The 26,821-nt window shown below is 37.1% G+C and overlaps 1 protein-coding gene across 7 annotated transcripts in view; it reads right to left on the bottom strand.

The window, feature by feature from the left end:
* CCDC148 (coiled-coil domain containing 148) overlaps nt 1–26,821 on the bottom strand; it is a 340,275-nt gene that overhangs the window by 250,720 nt on the left and 62,734 nt on the right. For 3 of the 7 annotated variants that reach the window (XR_009599333.1, XM_060409905.1, XM_012136609.3), the window contains exons 2-4: nt 6,668–6,809; nt 6,253–6,315; nt 4,746–4,867 (exon numbers count right to left, since the gene is read on the bottom strand). The exons of 1 other annotated variant lie outside the window; for it this stretch is intronic. Coding sequence is in view for 5 of the 6 variants with exons in the window: in XM_060409905.1 (XP_060265888.1) it covers nt 4,746–4,867; nt 6,253–6,315; nt 6,668–6,704 (222 nt within the window). In the remaining variant the exon portion in view is untranslated. The remainder of the gene's footprint in view (nt 1–4,745; nt 4,868–6,252; nt 6,316–6,667; nt 6,810–26,821) is intronic. 3 more of the 7 variants (XM_060409907.1, XM_060409906.1, XM_060409908.1) reach the window with 3 other exon arrangements.

Genomic DNA, 26,821 nt, shown 5'->3' with positions numbered 1-26,821 from the left:
GGATTACTTGAGCTAGACAAGAAGAAATATTAATTCTTGCTAAGCAAAGAAATTAAAATAAAAATAATTGGAAATATCTCTTTTGTACTTAAATTGGGAATGAAGAGTTAACATTTAATTTACCAAAAATTGGTCTTGATTTTCTGCCTATCTCTACTCTTTGGCTTCAGGTTCAGTCTCGGCCTTTGAAAGACTAGATTACTCAGTGTGAGCATTGGCACCTTATCTAGCATACCATAACTTGTCCATGATCAATAACATAGCAATTATATAGGTCACTATCACATCAAATCAGTATAACAATATCAGCAAAACAAATCAGGGAAGTCTCCTGAATTTATTGTTAGTTAAAAATACTTATTGTTTTCCACTGCTTTTCAAATACAGGTAAGCATTCTAAATGTAAGTTGAAGCAAAAATCTTCTTATGTGCTTTAAATGTTAACATTCTATCATTCAGGTTAAGTATGTTTACATTTAATATTGCCACAGTAAAGCGTTGTAGTAACTAACAATGATTGTTAATTTCATGTGCAAAAAATTAGCATATTTAGTAAAATAAATTGAGAATTGACTGATAATTAATATAAATATTGAGAGAGAATGTGTCAACTTTTTAACACTAAGAAGAATAAAATATAATTTAGCCAACATATTTTACAAAAAGTTAAACAATAATATAAGAAAGGATAACAGAGACAGTATTATCATTATTCTAGTTGATGTAGGCTGTTTGATATATTAGCATTCGTAACATTAAACAAAATAAATCTTAATAATTGTATTTAATTTTCCATTATCTAACTCCATCTAAGCCATGAGTCTTTCAAGAAAAAGTCCTGTTTGGGAATTCTTCACATCTTAGAAGAATAAATTAAAAGCAAAATGTCAACTTGATATCTCTAAATTAAATGAGAAGAGAAGAATCCAAAAATCATGAAAACAACATTCCTAATACATCTTCCTTATAAAATAAAATAAAAAGTGAAATTTATAGAAAGGAAAGAAGACTGTTAGAAAACGGAGGTATATAGGACACATTTTGTTCTCACTGACCGAAATTCAAAACAATAGATTTTACAAAAATGCTTTAAATGGATAATTTTTTATTATTATGAATCTATGGATACCAAAAATGAAAGCAAAATGCTTGCCAAAATGATTGCTACAGACATTTTCAGTACTAAACCATATTTGGTAGTATAAAGCAAGAGATTTCTTTGAGGTTTTCCAAGTTATAAATCCCGGATAACAAGTTTTTTCTAGAAAATATGTAACTAAAAAGCATCTTCGTAAATTATATTCTGTGAACAAAAAGGTACTTGATGTTATTTAAAATATTGGTTGTGGATGGTTATTTGTTTAATCTCATAAATGAATAACACAATAACCAGAGAAGCAGCCTAGTTAGCTGACAATGTTAGGAAATTATTACCCCTGCACTTAATGCCAAACTTTAAAAATCACCTTAATAATTTAAAAATGTTTATTCTTTGATAGCAATTCTATCCTCAAAGAGAAATTTACTTTGACCAAATATTAATTTTTAACATTCAGTGATTCCCCATCCAAAGATGGGGAATCATCCAAAATATCAGGAATCATCCAAAATATATATCTGGTTTTACACAGACATTCTTCAAGCAGATGGTCAGTGCCCCTAACCCTTGCAATGCTGAAGAGTCAACCGTACATTTTCCAATACTGAAAAGGGCATAGATAAAATGTTTGTGGTGACATATTTGTTACAACAGTACTTTGGGAGAGAACTAAAAAAATTTACACTTTTTTTGGCCCAGACATCCCACTCATGGGAATTTACCTACATAAGGTGTCTATCCATTAAGATATTTATGGAGATATGATTTTCAATATCAAAAACTGGATACAAGCTAAATATCTAATAATTGAGATGCGATAAAGTAAGCATCTTTTTCTACTTGGAGTAGTTATCACTCCTGTTTTGTTGGCTAATTCTTATTGTCCTTGAGATCCCAATTCAATGTTACTTCCTTAGAAAAGCCTTCCTTTCCATCCGATTAGTACCAAGTTCTGTTACTGTACATCAGACTATTTTTTCTTTTTTGGTGGGGGGTGGATTTAGTATATACTTAGTATGGGCTTCTAGGTGACACTAATGGTAAAGAACCCGCCTGCCAGTGCAGGAGACTTAAGAGACCCAGGCTCCATCCCCTGGTCAGGAAGGTCCTCTGGAGGAGGGCATGGCAATGCACTCCAGTTTTCTAGCTGGGAGAATCCATGGACAGAGGAATCTGGCAGGGTACAGCCCGTAGGGTCATAAAGTGTTGGACATGACTGAAGCAACTTACCATATGCGCACACACATTCTTAGTACTACCAATTTCCTTAAAGGGCTTATTTGAAAAATACTAGCTTCTATTCTTCCTCTCTCCTGAAAATATTACACCCCATGAAGGTAGGTGTTGTATTTGGCTCACCACTGTACATTCAAGACACATAGTAAATATTTATTATATGTATAAATGTGTACAATGGTATAAATACAATGGATTAGCACAGAAGTCAGAAATATGAAAATGGTTTATTAGGATTATAGTCATATAAGAGATTTTCCCATAAATTTTCTTTGAATGTCCTGATAACATTAAATTATTTTAAAGTTGTATCTGATACAGATAATGCCCAATATTTTAAGTGGTGTCCTTAGTTTGAGGGGACATTGCTCATGAATATATGGTAATTTCTCCAGAATAGGGTAACAAATGTGCCTTGAAATCATGACAGTTGCCTTTTTAAAAAGATATTAACAATAAAGAGCAATGCAGAGCTAATATAGCACAAAATATTAAATACACATAAAAGTTTGTAAATTGCTTAGTTTGCTGCTTCACCAAACCAGATTTTTTAATGCAACCAGCAATGGAATGGAAAGGCAATGGCACCCCACTCCAGTACTCTTGCCTGGAAAACCCCATGGATGGAGGAGCCTGGTAGGCTGCAGTCTATGGGGTTACTAAGAGTCGGACACAACTGAGCGTCTTCACTTTCACTTTTCACTTTTCACTTTCATGCATTGGAGAAGGAAATGGCAATCCACTCCAGTGTTTTTGCCTGGAGAATCCCAGGGACGGGGGAGCCTGGTGGGCTGCCATCTATCGGGTTGCACAGAGTCAGACACAACTGAAGCAACTTAGCAGCAGCAGCAAGCAATGGAAATGCTATTTATAAAGTATTTTATTATTTGAATAAGGGAAATATATTTTATGAGACATTACTTTGCCAACAAAGGTCCATTTAGTCAAGGCTATGATTTTTCCAGTGGTCATGTATGGATGTGAGAGTTGGACTGTGATGAAAGCTGAGCACTGAAGAATTGACCCTTTTGAACTGTGGTGTTGGAGAAGACTCTTGAGAGTCCCTTGGACTGCAAGGAGATCCAACCAGTCCATTCTGAAGGAGATCAGCCCTGGGTGTTCTTTGGAAGGAATGATGCTGAAGCTGAAACTCCAGTACTTTGGCCACCTCATGCGAAGAGTTGACTCATTGGAAAAGACTCTGATGCTGGGAGGGATTGGGGGCAGGAGGAAAAGAGGACGACAGAGGATGAGATGGCTGGATGGCATCACCGACTCGATGGACATGAGTTTGAGTGAACTCTGGGAGTTGTTGATGGACAGGGAGGCCTGGCGTGCTACAATTCATGGGGTCACAAAGAGTCAGACATGACTGAGTGACTGAACTGAACTGATCTTGCATGAGTAATCCTAAACTCATCCATGGTCCTAAAATATTGTGCACAATCACTTGGAACATTAACCTCTTTCAAATATAGTTGAGATTCTCCTTTCTTCAGTTCAGTCCAGTTCAGTCGCTCAGTCGTGTCCGACTCTTTGCAACCCCATGAATCGCAACACGCCAGGCCTCCCTGTCCATCACCAACTCCCAGAGTTCACTCAGACTCACATCCATCGAGTCAGTGATGCCATCCAGCCATCTCATCCTCTGTTGTCCCCTTCTCCGCCTGCCCCCAATCCTTCCCAGGATGAGGGTCTTTTCCAGTGTGTCAACTCTTCGCATCAGGTGGCCAAAATATTGGAGTTTCAGCTTCAGCATCATTCCTTCCAAAGAAATCCCAGGGCTGATCTCCTTCAGAATGGACTGGTTGGATCTCCTTGCAGTCCAAGGGACTCTCAAGAGTCTTCTCCAACACCACAGTTCAAAAGCATCAATTCTTTGGTGCTCAGCCTTCTTCACAGTCCAACTCTCACATCCATACATGACTACTGGAAAAACCATAGCCTTGACTAGACGGACCTTAGTCGGCAAAGTAATGTCTCTGCTTTTAAATATGCTGCAAAAAGAGAATTCTAGGAAAGAGACACCTGGGGGCACATTTTGTGCTGCAGAAGGAGCTGTAAATTAGATGATAAGCCATGGCTAACAGTTTTTAGCATTTTTAATTTTTTTCGACTATGTTAGAAATTGTTGAAAGCTAATGAAATAGCTATCTTTCTGAAAACAAAGTTGAATTCAGGCTTCATGGGATTGTTAGGAACATTAAATGAGTCATGCATGTAAACTACACAGCACAATGTCTGAGAGTATTCAATAAATGTTCCCATTCACTATTACCAATAGTTGGAAGATTCTAAAAACTACTTAGAATGCTATTTATTTTCACATTTCATTGTAAATATCATTTTGCTTCCTAGCAATTCAATTTTCCAAAACTATTAATAGAAAACACACATACACGAATCTAACCTTTAGCTCTGTAGAGGCAGAAGCTAACTTTTTTGCTTCAGTTAATGCATGCAATTGTTGGTAGTCTACTGGTTTATACTTGGTGCTTCTGATTTCATTTTTCATATGAAATATCAGATTATCTGTTTTTCATCAAAAACAGAAAATGACAAAGAAACAATGCATGTTATTGGAAGTCAAATAGAGTTTTGGCAACATGTTGACTACTGGTCTTATTTTTAAACATTTTAAAGCAAATATAAGAAGTAATATGTTACAATATTCATAGTATATTTAAATTCTATTTCTGGAAATTTAAAAAATATTATCACTATATTCCTCAAATAAAATTACTTCTAAAAGAAGATAAAAGGAATACTTTCATTTGTTAATATATTGAGAATTTTAGAAAATTATACTGTCAAGATACAAAGCGTGATCATTCTTTTTATTTAAAATGTGTTAGTCATTAACTGTGAATATTTAAGTAGCATGTTCATATGAATCAAATTAAGTAAACAGAACTTTTAAAGACATAGTTGCATTTTTAACCTAGAAAAATTGACTCAATTAAATACAAAAGAGGTTGAAAGTGATAGCTGAGAAATTTAATAGGCCAGATAAGATAAAAATGATATAAAATGTGTGGGCAGGCATTCTCCTTCCAACTATATAAAATGTCCTAGTTTAGCTTGATATTAACTATTTTGATAAAATGAAATATAGGTAGAGGATAGTCAAGGCTATGGTTTTTCCAGTGGTCATGTATCGATGTGACAGTTGAACTATGAAGAAAGCTGAGCGCTGAAGAACTGATGCTTTTGAACTGTGGTGTTGCAGAAGACGCTTGAGAGTCCCTTGGACTGCAAGGAGATTCAGCCAGTCCATCCTAAAGGAGATCAGTTCTGGGTGTTCATTGGAATGACTGATGTTGAAGCTGAAACTCCAATACTTTGGCCACCTGATGTAAAGAGCTGAGTCATTGGAAAAGACCCCGATGCTGGGAAAGATTGAGGGCAGGAGGAGAAGGGGACGACAGAGGATGAGCTGGTTGGATGGCATCACCAACTCAATGGACATGAGTTTGGGTGAACTCCGGGAGTTGGTGATAGACAGGGAGGCCTGGCATGCTGTGGTTCATGGAGTTGCAAAGAGTGAGACACGACTGACCAACTGAACTGAACTGAACTGAACTCCAAGGCCAAGAAACATGAAGTATAAAAATTTGAGTAATTCAAGTATCATTACCTTAATGATGTGAAAAATTCACCTGCACAATGTAAAGAAACTAAGATTTATTAAGTATGTCATGGGTCACATGATGTTAAGAAGGCTCCAAATGACTTAGGGACAAGCACAGTGAAGAAAAGAATGATTGGTTTGATTATTGTGAGGGAACTGAAGAAATTTTCACTATGACCAAAAAAATGAACCTTCCATTATTAAAATTTTGAAAGTCAACATTCCAGTTTTATGTCACCATAATCCACCGTAAACCATAAAATAAGCTTAGAAGTAGGAAAAATACCTGAGCTATCATTTTTCTGAATTGTCATGAATAGTTGGTCTCTTTTATTCATGTTTTCCATACCTGTCAAGGAAACAAAAGAGAGCTAAAATTTTACACTGTTATTTTGAAACCTGTTTTAAAGAAATGTTCACTGTAGCGATTGTTGAAATCAAGTTCCAGAACTGGGCGCCATAACTCTTTGTATTTTATTATTTGTTTCTCTTTGCTCCTAGAAGCATCCTTCCATTAGTTTTTTCTCTTTGTGCTTTTTCTGGTCTTGGTTTTTCTTCTTCCAATCTCTTACCTCTGTCAGATTGTCCCAGAGACTCGTAAATATTTCACAATTTTAAAATTGTGTATGTTTTATCTTGAGTTCTCAGTAGGAAAGAAAGTACATAAATTACAAAATAAAGCAGCTGGACAAATTACTTACTACTTCTCTTCAGCAACACAGCTCCTTTGGAGGACATGGGGATGTGTCATCCACTTCTAGAGAGCACTTGATGCTTAGCTGTCACCTCCGCCAGGGTTGGACTCAGCTGCAGACAAAGTCCTCGCCAAGAGACACATCATTCCTGGAGCAACCCATACCCAAAGACAGAGTGAGGCAAGGAGGTAAGGCAAGCCCAACAGTTTAGGCTTAATGAAGGTCACTCTGATGGGTAATATTTGCTCCAGGGTCCTCTTTGGGGTTGACCCTGACTTTGTTGAACCTGCATGAAAGCTGGCTTTTTCTTTTGCACAAGCTTGCTTCCTCCTTTCTTTCATAGGTATGCATCTTTGATAAATATCTAGCACCCCAAACTCTGATTCTCCTTCCTAAGAAACCAACCTGCGATAGCACTGGACAGAACCAACATCTTTTTATGGCACATCCAGGGCAAGAGACTAGTCAAGTTGTTCCTCAAAAGACAGTACACATTTTTCACACATTTTTGTTCACTATCTACTAAGTTGAATTACCCAAGTCTAGTGGTCTGTGCAGTGATGTAAATCTTCTTAAATGGAAGAAAAATTAGCAAAAATCCATATTTTCAGAAACTGCCAAGTTACCAAGAATCATGAGGATTGCTGAACAGTTTTAGGGGTAAGCCTCAATGTGTAATTTCTTTAGGGTCTCTGTTAGAGAATTTTTTTTAAGTCTTTCATAAATTGACAACCCTCCCTACTGACTGGTTTTTACTCACACCCATATCCTATCAATTAAGAGTCTTCTTCGTTCTGAAAGATTTTGCACATCCAATCTGTCTGCCTGCACTGTCTCAGGCACCCATCACCTGGATGACAGCGGCATTCCACTTTGTACCCTTACAATGCATCCTCCACACAGCAGCCTGAGTAACATTTCAAACCTCTAATCTCACCTTGCTTGAACCCCTTCAACGGTACCTATACCCTTTGAAATAGTATCCCAACTTCTTTAAATGAGCTACAAAGTCCTGCATAATCTTACCCTTGGTCATCTCTCTACCCACATTTCAATCACACCAGTCATTCTGTTTCTCAGACCTACCAAGTTCATTCTGCTTCAAGGTCATCCCACTAGTGGTTCTCTCTTTCTTAAAGACATTTCCTTCTTTTTGCCTGGTTGGTTCCTTCTCTACCTTCAGCTTGACCAACATGTCACCTCTTCAGAGAGATCTTACCAGACTTTCCCGTCTAAAGAAGGGAGGACCCTTGTTTCTCTGCCATTCGATTCTCTTCATTTCCATGATAATTTGTATTAGTCTTCACATTTTCATGCTTACTGATCTGATATCTGTCTCTCTCCAGGCTTGTCTTATTTCTGATTGCATCCCCATTCCCTGGCACAGAGTAGTAAGTGCTCAGTAAATATTATTTGAGGAAATGAATAAAATGTAGCTGGTGGTAGCTAGATATCTTCTAGCTCCTCAGAAGAACTGAAACAACAATCCCTAAATTCACACTGTAGCCTCACTTTCCTAACAATAACCTTGTAATTTCTAAAAACCTGCTTTTATGCATAGCCAAGAGAGAAGAATGACACGCTTAAATACCCTCAGGGCCATCCAGTTAGTTAAATGAGAGAAGAGGCAAAATATACAACCATAGGGAGTGTGGAAAACATGGAAATTTGTAAAGTATTCCATGCCCAAAGATAATCAAATATACTTTTTTTCTTTTTCTAAAAACAAGTACTAGACAAATAAAGCAAACTCTGAAACAAATTTGTTCTTTTATTTAGCAGCCAGTTCTTGAGCTCTGGCCTACTCCTTTTCACATCTAGTTTTCATTTCATTCTCCCTTGCATAACCGAACAGTTTAAGTTTGCATCTCCATCCAAGAAAGGCCTCACCGGTTCTCTGATTGGTTTTAGTTTTTCCTCCTTGGAGAGCTGAGCACTCCCCAAGGATTTAGGATTGATCTCCTTGGGCTTAAGATGGTAAGATTGAGGCTCTAAAATAAGATGGGGTTTTGCAGATTTCATTTCGGTTACCTTGCATGCATGCTCAGTCACTTTAGTCATGTCTGACTCTTTGCAACCCTATGGACTGTAGCCCACCAGGCTCTTCTGTCCATGGGATTCTCCAGGCAAGAATACTGGAGTAGGTCATGCCCTTCTCTAGTTCAGTTATGTTGGCCTACCTCTATTTAATTTAGTCCTCCTGGTTTTCAGAGGAACATCATGAAAGCCACGCCATGTTTCTCACCATTTCTATATAAGGAAGCAGAATCTGCCACCCCAAAATAGGTCTCCTTAGAATAGTATTTTAAACTGGTCATTTTCTAGGAAACAGCAGACATAGAAAACACTCTAGGGGCTCACATTAAAGTTTTTTAATGGTATGACCATTTGGCTGCTATATTCATTCTTTCACTTGGAACAGAAGGTATCATTAATCATATAGAGATGTTAACAAAATTTATGTAGCAGCTTTAAATAATAATAAGCAGGCCAATAGCTTGCTAAGGTTGGAAGTCTTTATGATTAAGTTTAAACTCTATATTAAATTAAATATAGAATTCAATGCATGGCCCTCAAGAGTCTAACCGCTTCCCAGTGAGAAACTTGAACTATAATACACACTGAGTTAATGAGTTTTGGCTTTTTATACATGAAGTGTCTTCTGATGTAACTAGTGTTAACACACATATGTGAAGAATCAAATTTCCGCTCTGAATGATCCTCTTCCTAGTTTAGGGCAAATACTAAGAAAATAGTTTGGTTTAGGAAAATTTTGCCTTAAATCTTTACTAATGGCATTGTTACTCCAACAATTTTGATTACAATTTGTGTGATTATGCCATTTCCACTTTATGCTTACTAGTGAATTTGTGAAAAATTCAAAGTGGCAACTTCAGCCCATAGTTAAAATGCTTTGGGTTGACTAATGGCTACTTGAACACAATTTTCCATGTTAAAATTTAAGAACACTTAGTTTTAGATATTATTCCATATTCACATTATGTGACATTTTAGAAATTGCTTATAGTGTTGTCAAAATAAGTCTCTTAGATCTACCCAATTACTAAAAATATTTTAAAATAATATATTTTTACGAGAAATTTACTATTCTGTAGGAAGAACATGGAGAAAGCAATGGCACCCCACTCTGGTACTCTTGCCTGGAAAATCCCATGGATGGAGGAGCCTGGAAGGTTGCAGTCCATGGGGTCACTGAGGGTCGGACATGACTGAGCGACTTCACTTTCACTTTTCACTTTCATGCATTGGAGAAGGAAATGGCAACCCACTCCAGTGTTCTTGCCTGGAGAATCCCAGGGACGGGGGAGCCTGGTGGGCTGCCATCTATGGGGTCACACAGAGTCAGACACAACTGAAGTGACTCAGCAGTAGGAAGAACATTTTGATATATAATATAATGACAGCCTTGTATAGCTAGAGGGATGAAAAAACATTTTAATATAATGTTAATTTTATTAGATATGATACAGAATCTAAACTTAAAAAAAATTCACAACTTCAACTAGTCTCTACAGGGTAAGTGAACAATCAGGACTTCTCTAGAGATGAGGACAAAATAGCAAAGAGACCATTTGTACAATAAGGCAATCTTTCTACAGTGTTAAAATTTGTATTCTGTGACCAGGGATTGAACCTGGGCTCCCTGCACTGAGTGCCGTCTTAGCCACTGGACCACCAGGAAGGCCCCATATTCTCTTTTAAATTCTAAGCAGAATGGCACATATTACTTCTATAATGAAACATTATGTTTTGTAGTTGGTATAAGATAAAATTATTGTCCTGGAAAAACTAATGGAAACAAAGGGTAAATTATGAGAGCTAATAAAAATGATTATATAAACTACTCAGATATATTATAAGTATCTCAAAATTAGACATAATGGGAAAAGATCTCATTCAAAACAGCAACCACGGGAAGGACTTTCCTGGTGGTTCAGTGGTTCAGACTTCAACTTTCAATGCAGGGGTAAGGGTTAGTTAGATCCCTGATCAAGGAGCCTTGCCGCCAAAGACCAAAACAGAAAACAGAAACAATATTGTAACAAATTCAATAAAGGCTATTACACTGTTCCACATCCAAAAACAAACAAATAAAAAAAATGGAAACAAAAAGAACAACAGAAGAAGAGCAACCAAACAAAACAAAATATCGAGGAATAATCTGTACAAAAGTTTATAGAACTCATAAATTTGTAGAACTCATAAAAAAAACACAACAATATGTAGCACAGGAAATAAAGCTTGGATAGAGAGACACAATGCTAATTCTGTGTACCAAACATTTAATAGTGGCAATTTTAGGGTAGTAGGATTATATTTAATTTTGATTTTTTCTTTTTGCTTGAGCAGTGTCTAAATTTTTCTCTTTTTAACAGAAGAAAAACACATCTTAAAAAATATTAAGCAGGAACAGTTATTTCACTGTATTGGGGGAAATGCTACTGCATTTTCCACGTTCTACCAATTTAAAAAGAAACAATTTCATGACACCAAGGAACCTTTAAAATGTGAACTTCATTACAGCAATGTAGTTTTCCACTCTAATACTGAATTGATTATTTCTTACTAACCTTTTTTTATTGAAAGACATGATATATTAAGTATATTTGTAGAATTTCACAGAGCTTGAAAACATTAGCATTAAAATATTTACAAGGTCGTATTTTAATTCTCTATTAAATGTTAGAAGATCAGTCATGTCTGACTCTTTGAGACCTGATGGACTATGGCCTGCAAGGTTCCTCTGTCCATGGGATTCTCCAGGCAAGAATACTAGAGTGGATAGCCATTTCCTTCTCCAGGGGATCTTCCCAACCCAGGGATCAAACCCGGGTCTCCTGCATTGCAGGCAGATTCTTTACCATCTAAGCCACTAGGGAAGCCTTAATTCTCTACAGGGAATAAATACATATATTAAGTTTTTTTTCAATTATAAAAGTATTGGTTAAATAGCATCAAACTGTATAGAAAACTATAGGGTAAATAGTTTCCAGCACTTGTATTTAGCCCTAATAGTCATTTTTAATGTTTTCTTTTCTATTCTTTGAAAGACTTTTGTATGCATATAGAAGTACACATCCAGTTTTATACAAATGCAAGCATGATATATATACAATTCAAGAGTTGCTTTTGTTTTTTCCTTCTTCTTTTTTTTTAACTACACCACATAGCTTGTGGGATCTTAAGTTTCTTGACCAGGAATTGAACTCGGGCCCTTGGCAGTGAGAGCACAGATTTCTAACCACTGGATTGACAGGGAATTCCTACAAGTTGCTTTTCATTTAGTAATCTGATTATATTTCTATACCATATTATTTATGTGTCCATGTTTATATATATTACTTATCTTTAATGGCTATTAAATGACATACTAGTATGTCATATATATGTTACTATCATCATTATATATATATATATACATATATATATATATATATATAAATTTAACTAGCACAAGAATCCATGAAAGAAAATTTCAAAAAAATTCTGCCCTTTTACTGTAAAACCAGATCATAATCAACAAAAATCTATAAAAATGTCTGCCCTTTTACAATTCTTATAAATTTGCTTATGAAGCAAATTCTATATGTAGTCAACCTTTAAGAATTTTGCTATTTTTAAGTCTCTAATAGCTCAAAAAGGAGAGCTTAAATCAACCTCGTTAATGAAAAGGATTCAAATGCAAACCTAATTATCTCAAATACTTTTCCAGTAAAAGTCTGGGGAGCAGAGTCAAGCAGAAAAAAAGTATTAACTAAGGCAAGAAATCTAGAAATTTCTGAGGGACTTCAGCTATCCACAGAGAGTGGAGGTAGCTTTAGTGGAGCCACTCATGCCCTTACTTCTGCTGCATCCTTAGAGTATTTCAGTCATTTTAAAAGCCGGGAGAAAAATGCATAAGCACCCAGTTTAAAGCAGCACATAGTTGGAAAAAAGAGGGGGACAGATTTGGGTAGGGGGGTGGATTTCCAGACACTGAGGTGGAGGAGGGTTAAATGAATTCATACAGCTTATATTGATAGTCTCAAAAATCTGACCAGAAGTCCTGGTTGGAGTTCTCAAGTTTAGGCCAAACAACTGGGGAAATTAAGTAATTATTTATGAAGAAATACTATTTTGTCCCTATTTTCTCCCATAAAAGATAACATTGATCTTCTGTTATGAAGAAACTCACCACCTGTCCTGCTTATTTGACTTGCCACTTTGGACCTGAAGACTTTGTTACCTTTCTTGTGATACAATTTGGAAATCCACTTTCTTGTCCTGCATACCTGGACTTGAAGTGAGAGGCTCGTCTGCTTCTTCCTGGCCCTCTTTACCCCTAACCTCTCCATCAGTAGAGGGTTTCATATAATTCACTCCCTGAAAATCATTTGTATAGATTTTTTCAATAGTCTTTCATCTGTTCTCCTAGCTCTGGCTACTATCACTCAAGTGCCTGAATGAGTGATGTCTCAAACACCGAGTATTTCTGTTTTCCCATTGCTTTCCAGACAAAGGTTCCAACTCTGCAGAGTTGACAAGGACCTCTTCCTTGACAAGGATACAGCTCTTGCCTACTTAGCCCCTTTTTTAGCCATCACCCCATACACAATCTATACTCCAGCCTTCCCAAACCATTTGCAGATCCCTGAACACATACACACACACAGATCCCTGAACACACACACAATGCCTCCCAGAGATTTTCACATTCTAATCCACAAAAACCTGTGAATATGTTATGTTATACAGCACAGGAGAATTAAGTGCAGCTAATCAGCTGATTTTACCTATGGAGTGTACCTGTACAAGTGAGCCCAATATAATCACTAGGCTTCCTAGTAAGAGGAAGGCAGGAGAGTCATAGGGAAGGAGATGTGATGACAGAAGCTGAGGTCAAAGAGAAGATTTGAAGATGCTACCCTGCTTGCTTTGAAGATGGAGAAATGGGACCATGAGCCAAGGAACGTAGGGCTATCACTAGAAGCTAGGAAAGGCAAGGAAATATATTCATATCTCCATAGGGCCTCCCAGAAAGCACATAAACTTACTGAAACCTGATTTCAACCCAGTGAGACTTTTTATGGACATCTGACAGACTTGTAAGACAAATTTGTGTTAAGCTACTAATTTGTTATTTAGCAGTAGTAAACTGCCAATTCTGCTGTTTCACACCTTCTGGCCTATGAAGGAAGGCCTTTCCTTTGTTGGCCAATACCTTATTTTTCAGTCTCATTTTAAGCATCCCACTGGATCTTTTCCTGATCCAGATTATGATTGTTTTTCTTTCTTGTGCTACTATTACTGTACTTTGTATACCTCCATAATGATGCATTTATTCATTTCTTCAATGTTTCTTGAACATCTATCATATACTAAGGGGCTCCCCAGGTGGCTCAGCAGTAAAGAATCCAGCTGTCCATGCCAGAGATGTGGGTTTGACCCCTGAGTCAGGAAGATCCCTTGGAGGAGGAAATGGTAACCCACTTCAATATTCTTGCCTGGGAAATCCCATGGACAGAGGAGACTGGTGGGATACAGTCCATGGATCCCAGAGTTGGATACATCTTAGCTACTAATCAACAACAACAATCATATACTAATTAAGGGATATAGATTTATTCAGGCTCTGCAAAGACCTGCCCTGGCCATCTCATCTGAAGTAGCCCCCTCCACCCTCAATCACTATTTATCCCCTTAATCTAATTCTTTTCCTTCATAGTACTTCTCACTATATGGCATTATACTATGTATTTATCAATTTACTTATTTATTAATACTTATTGCTCACTTCTGCAACTAGGATGTATGCTCCGTGAAAGCTAGGCCTTTGGCTGATCATCCCAGTCTCTCTAGTGTCTAAAATAGTGGCTGACATAATAGACACTCAGTACACATTTGCTGAAAAAGCATTGACTGATCATATTAGAGATCACAGTTCTGTTCCTAAAGCCTGGGAGTACTAGAGGCAAACATATACTTTTCACCTCCTCTTCTCCGATTTCTAAAAATCTAAGCTCATCTCTATGAGGTGAAAATTATTATAAAGAACAAACTCCAAATGAAAATGGGCAGTGGAAGGAAGTGCATGTCAAAAAGTAAGGAAAGATAAATACTCCCACATTATCCTGGTGAGCACTGACTATAAATCCTTGTTAACTACAGTTGAAGGTGCCTCTTGACCAGCTATTCAGCTGCCAGTCACAGCACACAAACCCCCAATGGACAGAAACCAAGAAAAGGTATCTGTTTATTAGTAATTTACAGATGTCTATGCTATTTTACTTGTCTAAGACCTTGAGGAGAAGGACATACTTTGCATAGCAGATACAGATTATCTGGTCTTTCTTATCTCCAACTTATACTGAATGAAAAAAGCAAGTTGCACTATGATGCATATTATATGATACCATTAAATAAACATGCATAGACACAAAGAATTCTATGTATCTCTATTTCTCCAAATGGAAAAAAAAAGAAAAGAAAAGCCCACAGGTTATACAAATAGATCAAGCTGAAGAGGATACTGCAACTGGAGTTTTAGATTCAAAGGGAACTTTAGCTTTATCTATAATAAAATCTTGGCTAAAATATTAAGGGCTTCCCTGATAGCTCAGTTGGTAAAGAATCCGCCTGCAATGCAGGAGACCCCAGTTTGATTCCCGGGTCAGGAAGATCTGCTGGAGAAAGGATGGGTTACCCACTCCAGTATTCTTGGGCTTCCTTTGTGGTTCGGCTGGTAAAGAATCTGCCTGCAATGTAGGAGACCTGGGTTTGATCCCTGGGTTGGGAAGATCCCCTGGAGAAGAGAAAGGCTACCCACTCCAGTATTCTGGCCTGGAGAATTCCATAGACTATACAGAGTTGGACACAACTGTGACTTTCACTTTCACTTTTCACAGGCTAAAATATTGGCCTTTACTTTTTTTTTTAACAAAGAGAATGTATATGTGTATATTTGTATAATTAAAAGTAATAAACATTACAAGGTGTCTTTTTCCTAAATAATTATATTACCTATTATAGAATTAATACAATTATATACAAGTTTATAAATGATTACCCAGTGGGTTCTGGTACTGAATGTCCCATATACCAAACATACCCATCTTCAAGCCTGCCAAACTGGCACCTTGACCCTACCAGGTTGCAACAACCCTGTAAAATCCCTGAAATATCCAGTTAGCTTTATCTTTAATTTTGAATATAATTAAATAATTTTTGTACAAACTTGTGCCTTGTACAATTTCTTCTGACATCTTTAACTAGATGAAACATAGTACTTTTACTCTTGACTAATGGTCACAAATGCATTGCTCCTTCTGCTGATTATAAGCTTGCTCATTAAAAGAGAAGTGCCAATGTCAAGGTTACAAGGAAGTTTACAGAGTTCAACAATTAAATGGAATTTTGATATGCTTTTCACTATTACTGCTGAGGAAATGTTATCATCTGATACATAAAACTGTGGCAGACAGCTGGTTGACAGTATCCATTCTTCCCATTTTCCATCCTAAAAGAATCCAATTTTGTTCAGAGTTAAAACACTGGCCTTCCTTGTTACCCCTGAGGATCCAAGTGACCCTGTGACACAGTTCCAGCCAATGAGCTGTAAGCTGGGAGTTTGGGGACAAGAATCGCCTTTTCATATGGGCCCTGCCCCTTCTTCACATCCTTCCTCTTTCATTCTTTCCTGGAATGTGGATGTGAAACTAGGTGTGGGGAGACCATCAGGATGCACACTAACTATTGTACAGAATAAAGCCAAAGGGAACCTGGGATCCTAATGACATCAAGTACTGCTGCAATAGCTGAGGACTACTTTTCTCTGGACCTGTTGTTACGAGAAGAATAAATTCCCAAGCTTCTGCCACCAGGTTCAATAACTCAGCCAAACACAATTCTGAGCTGATATAGGCTGGGATGACATGAAGTATCCAGGTGACTTTGATGCCTCACCATATAAAGCAGTGCAAAAAATGCTTCTAGAAAAGTACCCATCAACACAGGCATAGGTTAAAAAATAGTTCAGTCATTGCTCTTCAATAGTAGCATGAGAAAATTACAGCTAGCAAAATTTCTTATTTTAAAACTCCAGTAGAGTTTTATTTGTAATTTCAACACAGCTCAATGAGACTATAGGTAAAAAGATGTGTAGGTGGTTCTGGAAGGGGAAAGGTAAAAATCCTTGGAAACTTAATTCCACTATCAAAAAGTAAAACAGAAAAATGTATCTGTGGGGTTTCAATACTTCTGAATAAATCACTTTTGCACAAAGAATTAATTATGTGAGGAATTTTCCTTATAAATGCTACACAAAAGTGTTGGAGGTTTTTTTAGTTTTTAAAGAAAAATAGCAATCTACCACTCTTTAACAACAAAGACTCTAAAATGCTGTTAAATGACAGTATCTGGAACATGACCACACTAATACATTTTGAATGAATGAAATAATAATAAGTAAGAAGTATTAACTCATTTTTCTGTTATTGCTAGTTAAAGAAAAGATATCCAGGCTAAGATGTGAAGAAACAAAGAGAAAGATTAAAGGCATTATGGTAAAGTTTAGAGAGAGTTAAACAAAAAAAAAAGAAAATCTGAGGGAAGAAAATTATGTTTACTTCCTATTTCCCCTTTCCAGTTCTCTCAAATTTGGATCAACAACAACAACAAAAAAATCTTCCCTCCCTAGAAAAGCAAACTCATATTTTAGTTCAGCTGCACTGAAGTGGTTACAAGTTTGACCACAGAGGAAGCAGGGGGCTGATTTTGAACCATCAAAGGTGGGCCCTAAGGTAGGTCTGGTTGGGATTTTCAGTGATAGGAGAGCACCTAACTCAGGCTGAGCAGCTTACTCTGAAGAAAATGGAGGGAACAGCTGATGTGAAAGAGCGGCTGAAAGGGGAGAGTGTAGTGAAAGATGTAAAATAGCCTTTTCCAGTTTCAATTTATGTTTCAACCTAGTACTTCACACAGAAAAGGAATGGAAAATTCTCTACTATTCTTTATTTCATGTTATCTTTCCATGGGGACCTGTAGTCCTTACACAAAAAATCTCAAAAATATCCTATGAAAGCTAGAGAGGTAAAAAAATAAATAAAAACAAAAAACATTTCTTTCCTTCAGAGAAAGAGGGAAGGAAGAGTTCTCTTTTTGCCTGCGGGGTCAGAGGTGGGAGGGGCTGAGAGAAACAAATAATCCTGTGACACAAGGACAAATAGTAAGAATTTGGTTGTACAGGATTTTCCCCCTGACTTTAAAAGTACTACCAAAATATGTTGGTTCAAAATATAATGATCAATAATATATGAAAGAGTAACTAACATATGACTACTATCTATCAGTGGCAATCAAAAATATGAGCCATCTAAGATATCCATGCAATAGGAGATTTTAAAAAGAGAATCCTAAAGAAAATATCATATTAGGCCAACAAAATAGGTTTGTTTAAAATATAGTTGAAGTCAATCTCTGTGTCTTCAAAACTAAGGTATACCTTAATTCCAGAGTAGTGTTGAGCTTTGAAGTAAGGCTAGTTCAGTTCAGTTCAGTTCAGTCGTTCAGTCGTGTCCGACTCTTTGTGACCCCATGAATCGCAGCATGCCAGGCCTCCCTGTCCATCATCAACTCTCGGAGTTCACTCAGACTCATGTCCATCGAGTCGGCGATGCCATCCAACCATCTCATCCTCTGTCCTGCCCCCAATCCCTCCCAGCATCAGAGTCTTTTCCAGTGAGTCAACTCTTTGCATGAGGTGGCCAAAGTACTGGAGCTTCAGCTTTAGCATCATTCCTTCCAAAAGAAATCCCAGGGCTGATCTCCTTCAGAATGGACTGGTTGGATCTCCTTGCAGTCCAAGGGATTCTCAAGAGTCTTCTCCAACACCACAGTTCAAAAGCATCAACTCTTTGGCACTAAGGAAGATTAAATTCCAGCTCCACTACTACCATATTGTGGGACTCACAGCAAATTATTTCAACAGTAGAAAAGATGTAATATTGTAAGGATGTCAGCTCCTCCAAACTGATTTATACAATCCCAAATGAAATCCTAGATTTTTTGTGTGTATATGAGTTTGGCAAGATGACTTAATAATATGTATAGAATTCAAAAACAAATAGCCAAGCAAATCTTGGAGAACAAAGCTGGACAAAGTTTGGGGATTTACAGTACCATATAATAATATTCATTATGAAGCTGCAGTAATTAAGACAGTGTATTATTGGAAAAAGGATGGATAAATAGAACAATGAACAGTAAGTATAGAGTCAAGAAACAGATCCACACATAAATGGTCACCTGATTTACAGAAGAGGTGAGTCACACTGCTGTGCAATATGCAAAAAAGTCTTTAATAAATAGTCTTGTGTCAATTGGTTGTCCATATGGAAAAAATGAATCTTGACCCCATACCTCCCAACATTCACAAAAATCAAAAATCAATTCCAGATGTGTTAAAGATCTACATGCAATAGATAAAAAATGAGGCTTTTAGAAAAACACATAGGCGAACATATTCATGACCTTGGAGTTGGCAAAGATTTTTTAAACAGTTCACCAAAAATGCTAATCATAAATGGAAAATGTATTAAGTTGGGAAATACTAAAATTAAGAACTTCTGTTCATCCAAATACACTACTCATGGAGTTAAAAGACAATCCAAAGAGTAGGAAAATGTATTTGCAATACATATATTCAACAAAAATTGGAATCCAGAATACATATATATTTTAAAAACACATAGAAGTAAATAAGGAAAAGGCAGACTGCACAATAGAAACTGGGGAAGAAGGCCTGAATAGCCACTCCACAAAAACAAAACAAAACACGGAAGCTAATAACCAAAAGGCCAATAAATATTTTAAAGAGCTGAACTTCATTCATTAGGAAAATCCAACTTAAAATCAAATTGCAGTACCTCTATAAACACACTAGGGTGGCTAAAATGAAGAAGGCAGACAATACCAAAAGCTGGTAAGAAGCTAGAACAACCAGAAAATTCATGCACTGTAATAAGTATGCAAACTGGTTCAATTGCTTTAGAAAACAATGCAGTTATACAACCCAGCCAATCTACTCCCACAGAAATGTGCACACACCTTCACAGGAAATATGTACAAGAATGTTCATAGCAGCACTGTTTCTCATAGCCCCAAATTAGAAACTACCTAAATGTCTATTAGTGGTTGAGTAAATGAATTGTGGTCTTTTTGTCTGGAACTGTCTTTCCTTGGTTTTCACCATCTTGACACTTTAGAAGATTACAGGCCAGTTATTTTGTCAAATGCCCTTCAATTTGAGTCTGATTATTTTCAAAATTAGACCCAGGCTATGCATGTTTGGCAGGAATATCACAGAAATTATTTGTGTGCTTCTCATTGCATTCTATCATCTGATTTCCATGTGTCCATTATTGATGATGTTCACTTTGAGCTTAATTAAGGTAGTATCCATCAAGTTTCTCCTCTATAGAATTAATTATTTTTCCAATTTGCAATTAGTATTTTGTGGAGAGTTACTTTGAAATGCTGTAAATACCATAATTCTCTTTAAACATAGATGTATATGTTAATTTGTCTATAGTATCTAATGGGCTTCCCTAGTGGCTCAGACAGTAAAGAATCTGCCTGCAATGTGGGAGACCTAGGTTTGATTTCTGGGTTGGGAAGATCCCCAGATGAGGGCATGGCAATCCTCTTCAGTATTCTTACCTGGAGAATTCCAAGGACAGAAGAGCCTGGCAGGCTATATAGTCCATGAAGTAACAAAGAGTCGGACATGACTGAGCAAATAACACTTTCATAGTATCTATCTAGATTCACTTTATCCAGTGGGTTACAATCTGTTATTATATTTATTTTGATACTCAAATTATCTCCACTTTGGCCAGTAGGAACCTCTTTAAGATGGCTTTTATGCCCTACTTAAAAACAAACAAACAGTTTATTAGTTACAGTTCTGTAGGTCAGAAGTCTGGATGTCATGGCTGGGTTCTTTGCTCAGTGTATGACAAGGTTGACATAACCACATCAACCAGGCTGAATTTTTCTAAAGAGGCTTTAGAAGAGGAAATTTAAAAAGTGAGTTCTAAAGAAAATATTATATTAGACCTACAAAATAGGTTTAAAGCATTGCAACGAAAATCATAAAACACGTAGGAATATACCCACCTAAAGAAACAAAAGACCTATATATAGAAAACTATAAAACACTGGTGAAAGAAATCAAAGAGGACACAAATAGATGGAGAAATATACCATGTTCATGGATCAGAAGAATCAATATAGTGAAAATGAGTATACTACCCAAAGCAATTTATAGATTCAATGCAATCCCTATCAAGCTACCAATGGCATTTTTCACAGAGCTAGAACAAATAATTTCACCATTTGTATGGAAATACAAAAAACCTCGAATAGCCAAAGCAATCTTGAGAAAGAAGAATGGAATTGGAGGAATCAACCTGCCTGACTTCAGGCTCTACTACAAAGCCACAGTCATCAAGACAGTATGGTACTGGCACAAAGACAGAAATATAGATCAATGGAACAAAATAGAAAGCCCAGAGATAAATCCACACACCTATGGACACCTTATCTTTGACAAAGGAGTCAAGAATACACAATGGATTAAAGACAATCTCTTTAACAAGTGGTGCTGGCAAAACTGGTCAACCACTTGTAAAAGAATGAAACTAGAACACTTTCTAACACCATATACAAAAATAAACTCAAAATGGATTAAAGATCTAAATGTAAGACCAGAAACTATAAAACTCCTAGAAGAGAACATAGGCAAAACACTCTCCAACATACATCACAGCAGGATCCTCTATGACCCACCTCCCAGAATATTGGAAATATTAGCAAAAATAAACAAATGGGACCTAATTAAAATTAAAAGCTTCTGCACAACAAAGGAAACTATAAGCAAGGTGAAAAGACAGCCTTCGGAATGGGAGAAAATAATAGCAAATGAAGCAACTGACAAAAAAACTAATCTCAAAAATATACAAGCTACTCCTACAGCTCAATTCCAGAAAAATAAACGACCCAATCAGAAAATGGGCCAAAGAACTAAACAGACATTTCTCCAAAGAAGGCATACAGATGGCTAACAGACACATGAAAAGATGCTCAACATCACTCATTATCAGAGAAATGCAATCAAAACCACAATGAGGTACCATTTCACACCAGTCAGAATGGCTGCTATCCAAAAGTCTACAAGCAATACATGCTGGAGAGGGTGTGGAGAAAAGGGAACACTCTTACACTGTTGGTGGGAATGCAAACTAGTACAACCACTATGGAGAACAGTGTGGAGATTCCTTAAGAAATTGGAAATAGAATTGCCTTATGACCTAGCAATCCCACTGCTGGGCATACACACTGAGGAAACCAGAATTGAAAGAGACACATGTACCCCAATGTTCATCACAGCACTGTTTACAATAGCCAGGACATGGAAGCAACCTAGATGTCCATCAGCGGATGAATGGATAAGAAAGCTGTGGTACATAAACACAATGGAGTATTATGCAGCCATTAAAAAGAATACATTTGAATCAGTTCTAGTGAGGTGGATGAAACTGGAGCCAATTATACAGAGTGAAGTAAGCCAGAAAGAAAAACACCAATACAGTATACTAATGCATATATATGGAATTTAGAAAGATGGTAATGATAATCCTGTATGCGAGACAGCAAAAGAGACACAGATGTATAGAACAGTCTTTTGGGCTCTGTGGAAGAGGGAGAGGGTGGGATGATTTGGGAGAATGGCATTGAAACATGTATAATATCATATATGAAACGAGTCACCAGTCCAGGTTCAATGCATGATACTGGATGCTTGGGGCTGGTGCACTGAGATGACCCAGAGGGATAGTACGGGGAGGGAGGAAGGAGGGGGGTTCAGGAGGGGGAACACATGTATACCTGTGGCGGATACATGTTGATGTATGGCAAAACCAATAGAATATTGTAAAGTAACTAACCTCCAATTAATATAAATAAGTTTATATTAAAAAAATAAAATTTAATTGAAATCAATCTGCATGTCTTCAAAACTAAGGTATACCTTAACTCCAGAGTGCATGCTCAGTCAGTGAGTCATGTCCAACACTTTGTGACCCCATGGACTATAGCCCACCAAGCTCCTCTGTTCATGGAATTCTTCGGGCAAGAATACTGGTGGGGTGCCATTTTCTTCTCCAGGGGATTTTCCCAACTCAGGGGTCAAACACATGTCTCCTGCATTGGCAGACAGATTCCTTGCCACTGAGCCACCTGGGAAGCCTTAACTCCAGAGTAGGGTTGGGCTTATTACTCCAGCTATAGGACTGGTCCCCATTTCTTGCTGTCAGTCAGGGGCCACTCTCAGGAACTAAACATTAATTCCATTCCTTGCCATGGACTCCCACCATTTTTAAGACCACTAAGGATAATCACTTTCATGTTAAGTCCCTCTCATGTCTCTGACCTATAAACTCAGATTTCAAGTGCTCATATGGTAAGATCAGGAGCACTAGATAATCTACCTATAGTAAAGTCAACTAATCTAGTGTGTTAATTACCTCTGCAAAATTCCGCTTGCCATATAAAATAACATAATCATAGGAATATTATCTTCTGATAGTCACACTCTCAGGTATTACACAAGTTGCTTAAGCTGGGAGACAAGGGAGCCTTATGGGCCATTTTAAAATTCTTCCTACACATATATAAAGTGCTAGGACAGTGCTTGATACATGATAAACACTATACTGTATATGCATTAGCAATTATTGTTATTGATTATCTAAACCATTTGCAGAAATTTTAAAAATAGTAATTACACTTCAAAGAAATAAAATTTTCTAAAAGCTTCTGGAGATCAATTTGGCAATGTGTGTTGAAAACCTAGTATTTCCACTTCTAGCAATTCATCCTAAAGACACATCACCAGTATACACAAAGATATATGAAAGAAGATATTAATTATAGTATATTAGTAATAATAATAAATAGTTAAAAGGAAATCAAAATCTCCTTTTAGAGGTTCAGTTAAGTAATAATGCACAGCTATTCAATGGAATATTATGTAAACCCCAAAGCAAAAACAATAAACAAACAAATAAAAATACGTGTTATAAAAAGCACTGATGAGAAGGGAACATACTCCTGTTACAGTGAAACAATTACAGAATACAAAATTGCCTATGTAATGTATCCAGTTTTCACACAAATACCAAATGGATTCCTGCTTTTCTTTCTCTCTTTTGAGCTGTGTTATAGAGAGCTTATATGGCATGGCAAGATAGATCTTAGACTCCTTATATCACTGGCCTTCAAAAACATTTCTGGTTACTCCTTAGGGAAACCCAGCATCCTTCCAAAAGTATGATGTGGACTTTTGGCAAGAGAGGGTCATGTGAAAAGGGAGAAAACATTCTCTGACACCATCTGTCTATCTGTGCCATTTGCCAACACAAGGGCCTCCTGAAAAAGGAGGCTCTGCATCATCTCCTCTAGTATCCTGTGCCGCTGTCTTACCCAAGACCTTCCTTAAAGTGCAAAAACAAAACAAAACAAAACAAAACAAACACACACACACATGACCTGGCCTTTGATTCTTAATGCACAGCCCTGCCTTTATACTAAATTGGTTAAATTACACTCTCACCTAAGATATTAGACTATGATTTTTGTTTGGTTTTAGCTATGATGAGAGCATCCCAGGATAGAATGTATTAATTGAAAAGGAAGGTGACAGATGTTAACAATTGATGAGAGAACACCTATAGTGTCCTTTATAACACAACAAAACAGCTATTCTTAGTCCCACTTTACAGGTGAGAAAATAATATTCAAAGGAGGGAAATAACTTATTCAAGGATGCATATTTGGGAAGTGGTAAAAATAGACTTTGAAGCAACTGGTTCCCTTTTCACCACACCAGTGATTCCCAATGATTTCTGAGACTATATATTTTAAATGCCCCTGGAAATCTTAATGACTAACCTAAAACCTACTGGGCTGCATGTGACTGTTTCCCTATAAATGAAGACAAATGATCTATAAGCTATTTTTTAATAGAGCATATTAATTTTTTTCCTCTTAAGCTTTTTTTCAGTTCTAGCACCTCAGTCTTTAACATTCAAATCAATAGATGTGCTTTTAACTGGAGCAACCAGATATCATCACAAGTTCAGGTTGAAACAATTTTTCCCATTGCTCTCCAACCCAAAGAGAGACAGTCTAGACTCATAGTCTTTGGAACTAGTGACTTTCAATTCAGTTCAGTCACTCAGTCATGTCCAACTCTATGTGACCCTATGAATTGCAGCATCCCAGGCTTCCCTGTCCATCACCAACTCCCGAAGCTTGCTCAAACTCATGTCCATTGAGTTGGTGATGCCATCCAACCAGCTTATTCTCTGTTGTCCCCTTCTCCTCCTGCCTTCAATCTTTCCCAGCATCAGGGTCTTTTCCAATGAATCAGCTCTTCACATCAGGCGGCCAAAGTATTGGAGTTTCAGCTTCAGCATCAGTCCTTCCAATGAATATTCAGGACTGATTTCCTTTAGCATGGACTGCTTGGAGTCTTCTCCAACACCACAGTTCAAAAGCATCAATTCTTCAGCACTCAGCTTTCTTTATAGTCCAACTCTCCCATCCATGCATGACTACTGGAAAAACCATAGCCTTGACTAGATGGACCTTAGTCAGCAAAGTAATGTCTCTCCTTTGAATATGCTATCTAGGTTGGTCATAACTTTTCTTCCAAGGAGTAAGTATCTTTTAATTTCATGGCTGCAATCACCATCTTCAGAGATTTTGGAGCCCAAAAAAATAAAGTCTGACACTGTTTCCACTGTTTCCCCATCTATTTCCCATGAAGTGATGGGACCAGATGCCACGATCTTAGATTTCTGAATGTTGAGCTTTAAGCCAACTTTTTCACTCTCCTCTTTCACTTTCACCAAGAGACTCTTTAGTTCTTCCTCACTTTCTGCCATAAGGGTGATGTCATTTGGTATCTAAGGTTATTGATATTTCTCCTGACAATCTTGATTCCGGCTTGTGCTTCTTCCAGCCTGGCATTTCACATGATGTACTCTGCATATAAGTTAAATAAGCAGGGTGACAATGAGTAGCCTTGATACAGTTCCCAATTTGGAACCAGTCTGTTGTTCCATGTCTGGTTCTAACTGTTGCTTCTTGACCTGCATACAGATTTCTCAGGAGGCAGGTAAGGTGGTCTGGTATTCCCATCTCTTGAAGAATTTTCCAGAGTTTATTGTGATTCCCACAGTCAAAGGCTTTGGCGTAGTCAATAAAACAGAAATAGATTCCCACAGTCAAAGGCTTTGGCATAGTCAATAAAACAGAAATAGATGTTTTCCTGGGACTATCCTGCTTTTTCAATGATCCAGTGGATGTTGGCAATTTGATCTCTGGTTCCTCTACCTTTTCTAAATCCAGCTTAAACATCTGAAAAGTTCACAGTTCACATACTGTTGAAGCCTGGCTTGGAGAATTTTGAGCATTACTTTACTAGTGTGTGAGATGAGTGCAATTGTGTGGTAGTTTGAACATTCTTTCGCATTGCCTTTCTTTGGGATTGGAATGAAAACTGACCTTTTCAAGTTTTTTTTTTTTTCTTTATGTAAAGCAACTTTACATAGATCCAAAATCCAGGATAGTTTCTTGTATCTTTTGCTATTCTCTGACATGATTCTTGATAAAAGTCAGTGCCTAGACCCCAGATGTTACCAGTTGTTCATTTCTTCTTCAAGGACTTCCCCAATACCCTTCCTACATATTCTATTTTCCCTCATGTTCTCAGGAGTCTTCAATCTACATTTATCTTCATCAACTTTAATTTCCATCCATCTCAAGCTTCAACAATCTATCCCCTCCCATTTTAGTTTTTGCCAATCTATCTCTGGCTAGTCACCTCAAATCCACTTTTCTTTTTTTAATTTTTATTTTTACTTTATTTTACTTTACAAGAAGTGCCCTTACAGAGAACAAATGGTTGAGGAGTTCTGTTTCCTTTTGAAATTACTCTTTGAGCATTTCCTTCTCTTCTGGAATAACTTATTTTACCAGTGTCATCTTGTGCTTTGCTTCTCATAGTCCTGGAATTAGTTATTTTTCCAGGGATTT

This window comes from Ovis aries, chromosome 2 (assembly GCF_016772045.2).
Source record: "Ovis aries strain OAR_USU_Benz2616 breed Rambouillet chromosome 2, ARS-UI_Ramb_v3.0, whole genome shotgun sequence".
NCBI classification, from domain to species: Eukaryota; Metazoa; Chordata; class Mammalia; order Artiodactyla; family Bovidae; genus Ovis; species Ovis aries.
The sequence above is the reverse complement of the archived record's forward strand: the minus strand, read 5'-3'. Positions and strand labels throughout refer to the sequence as shown.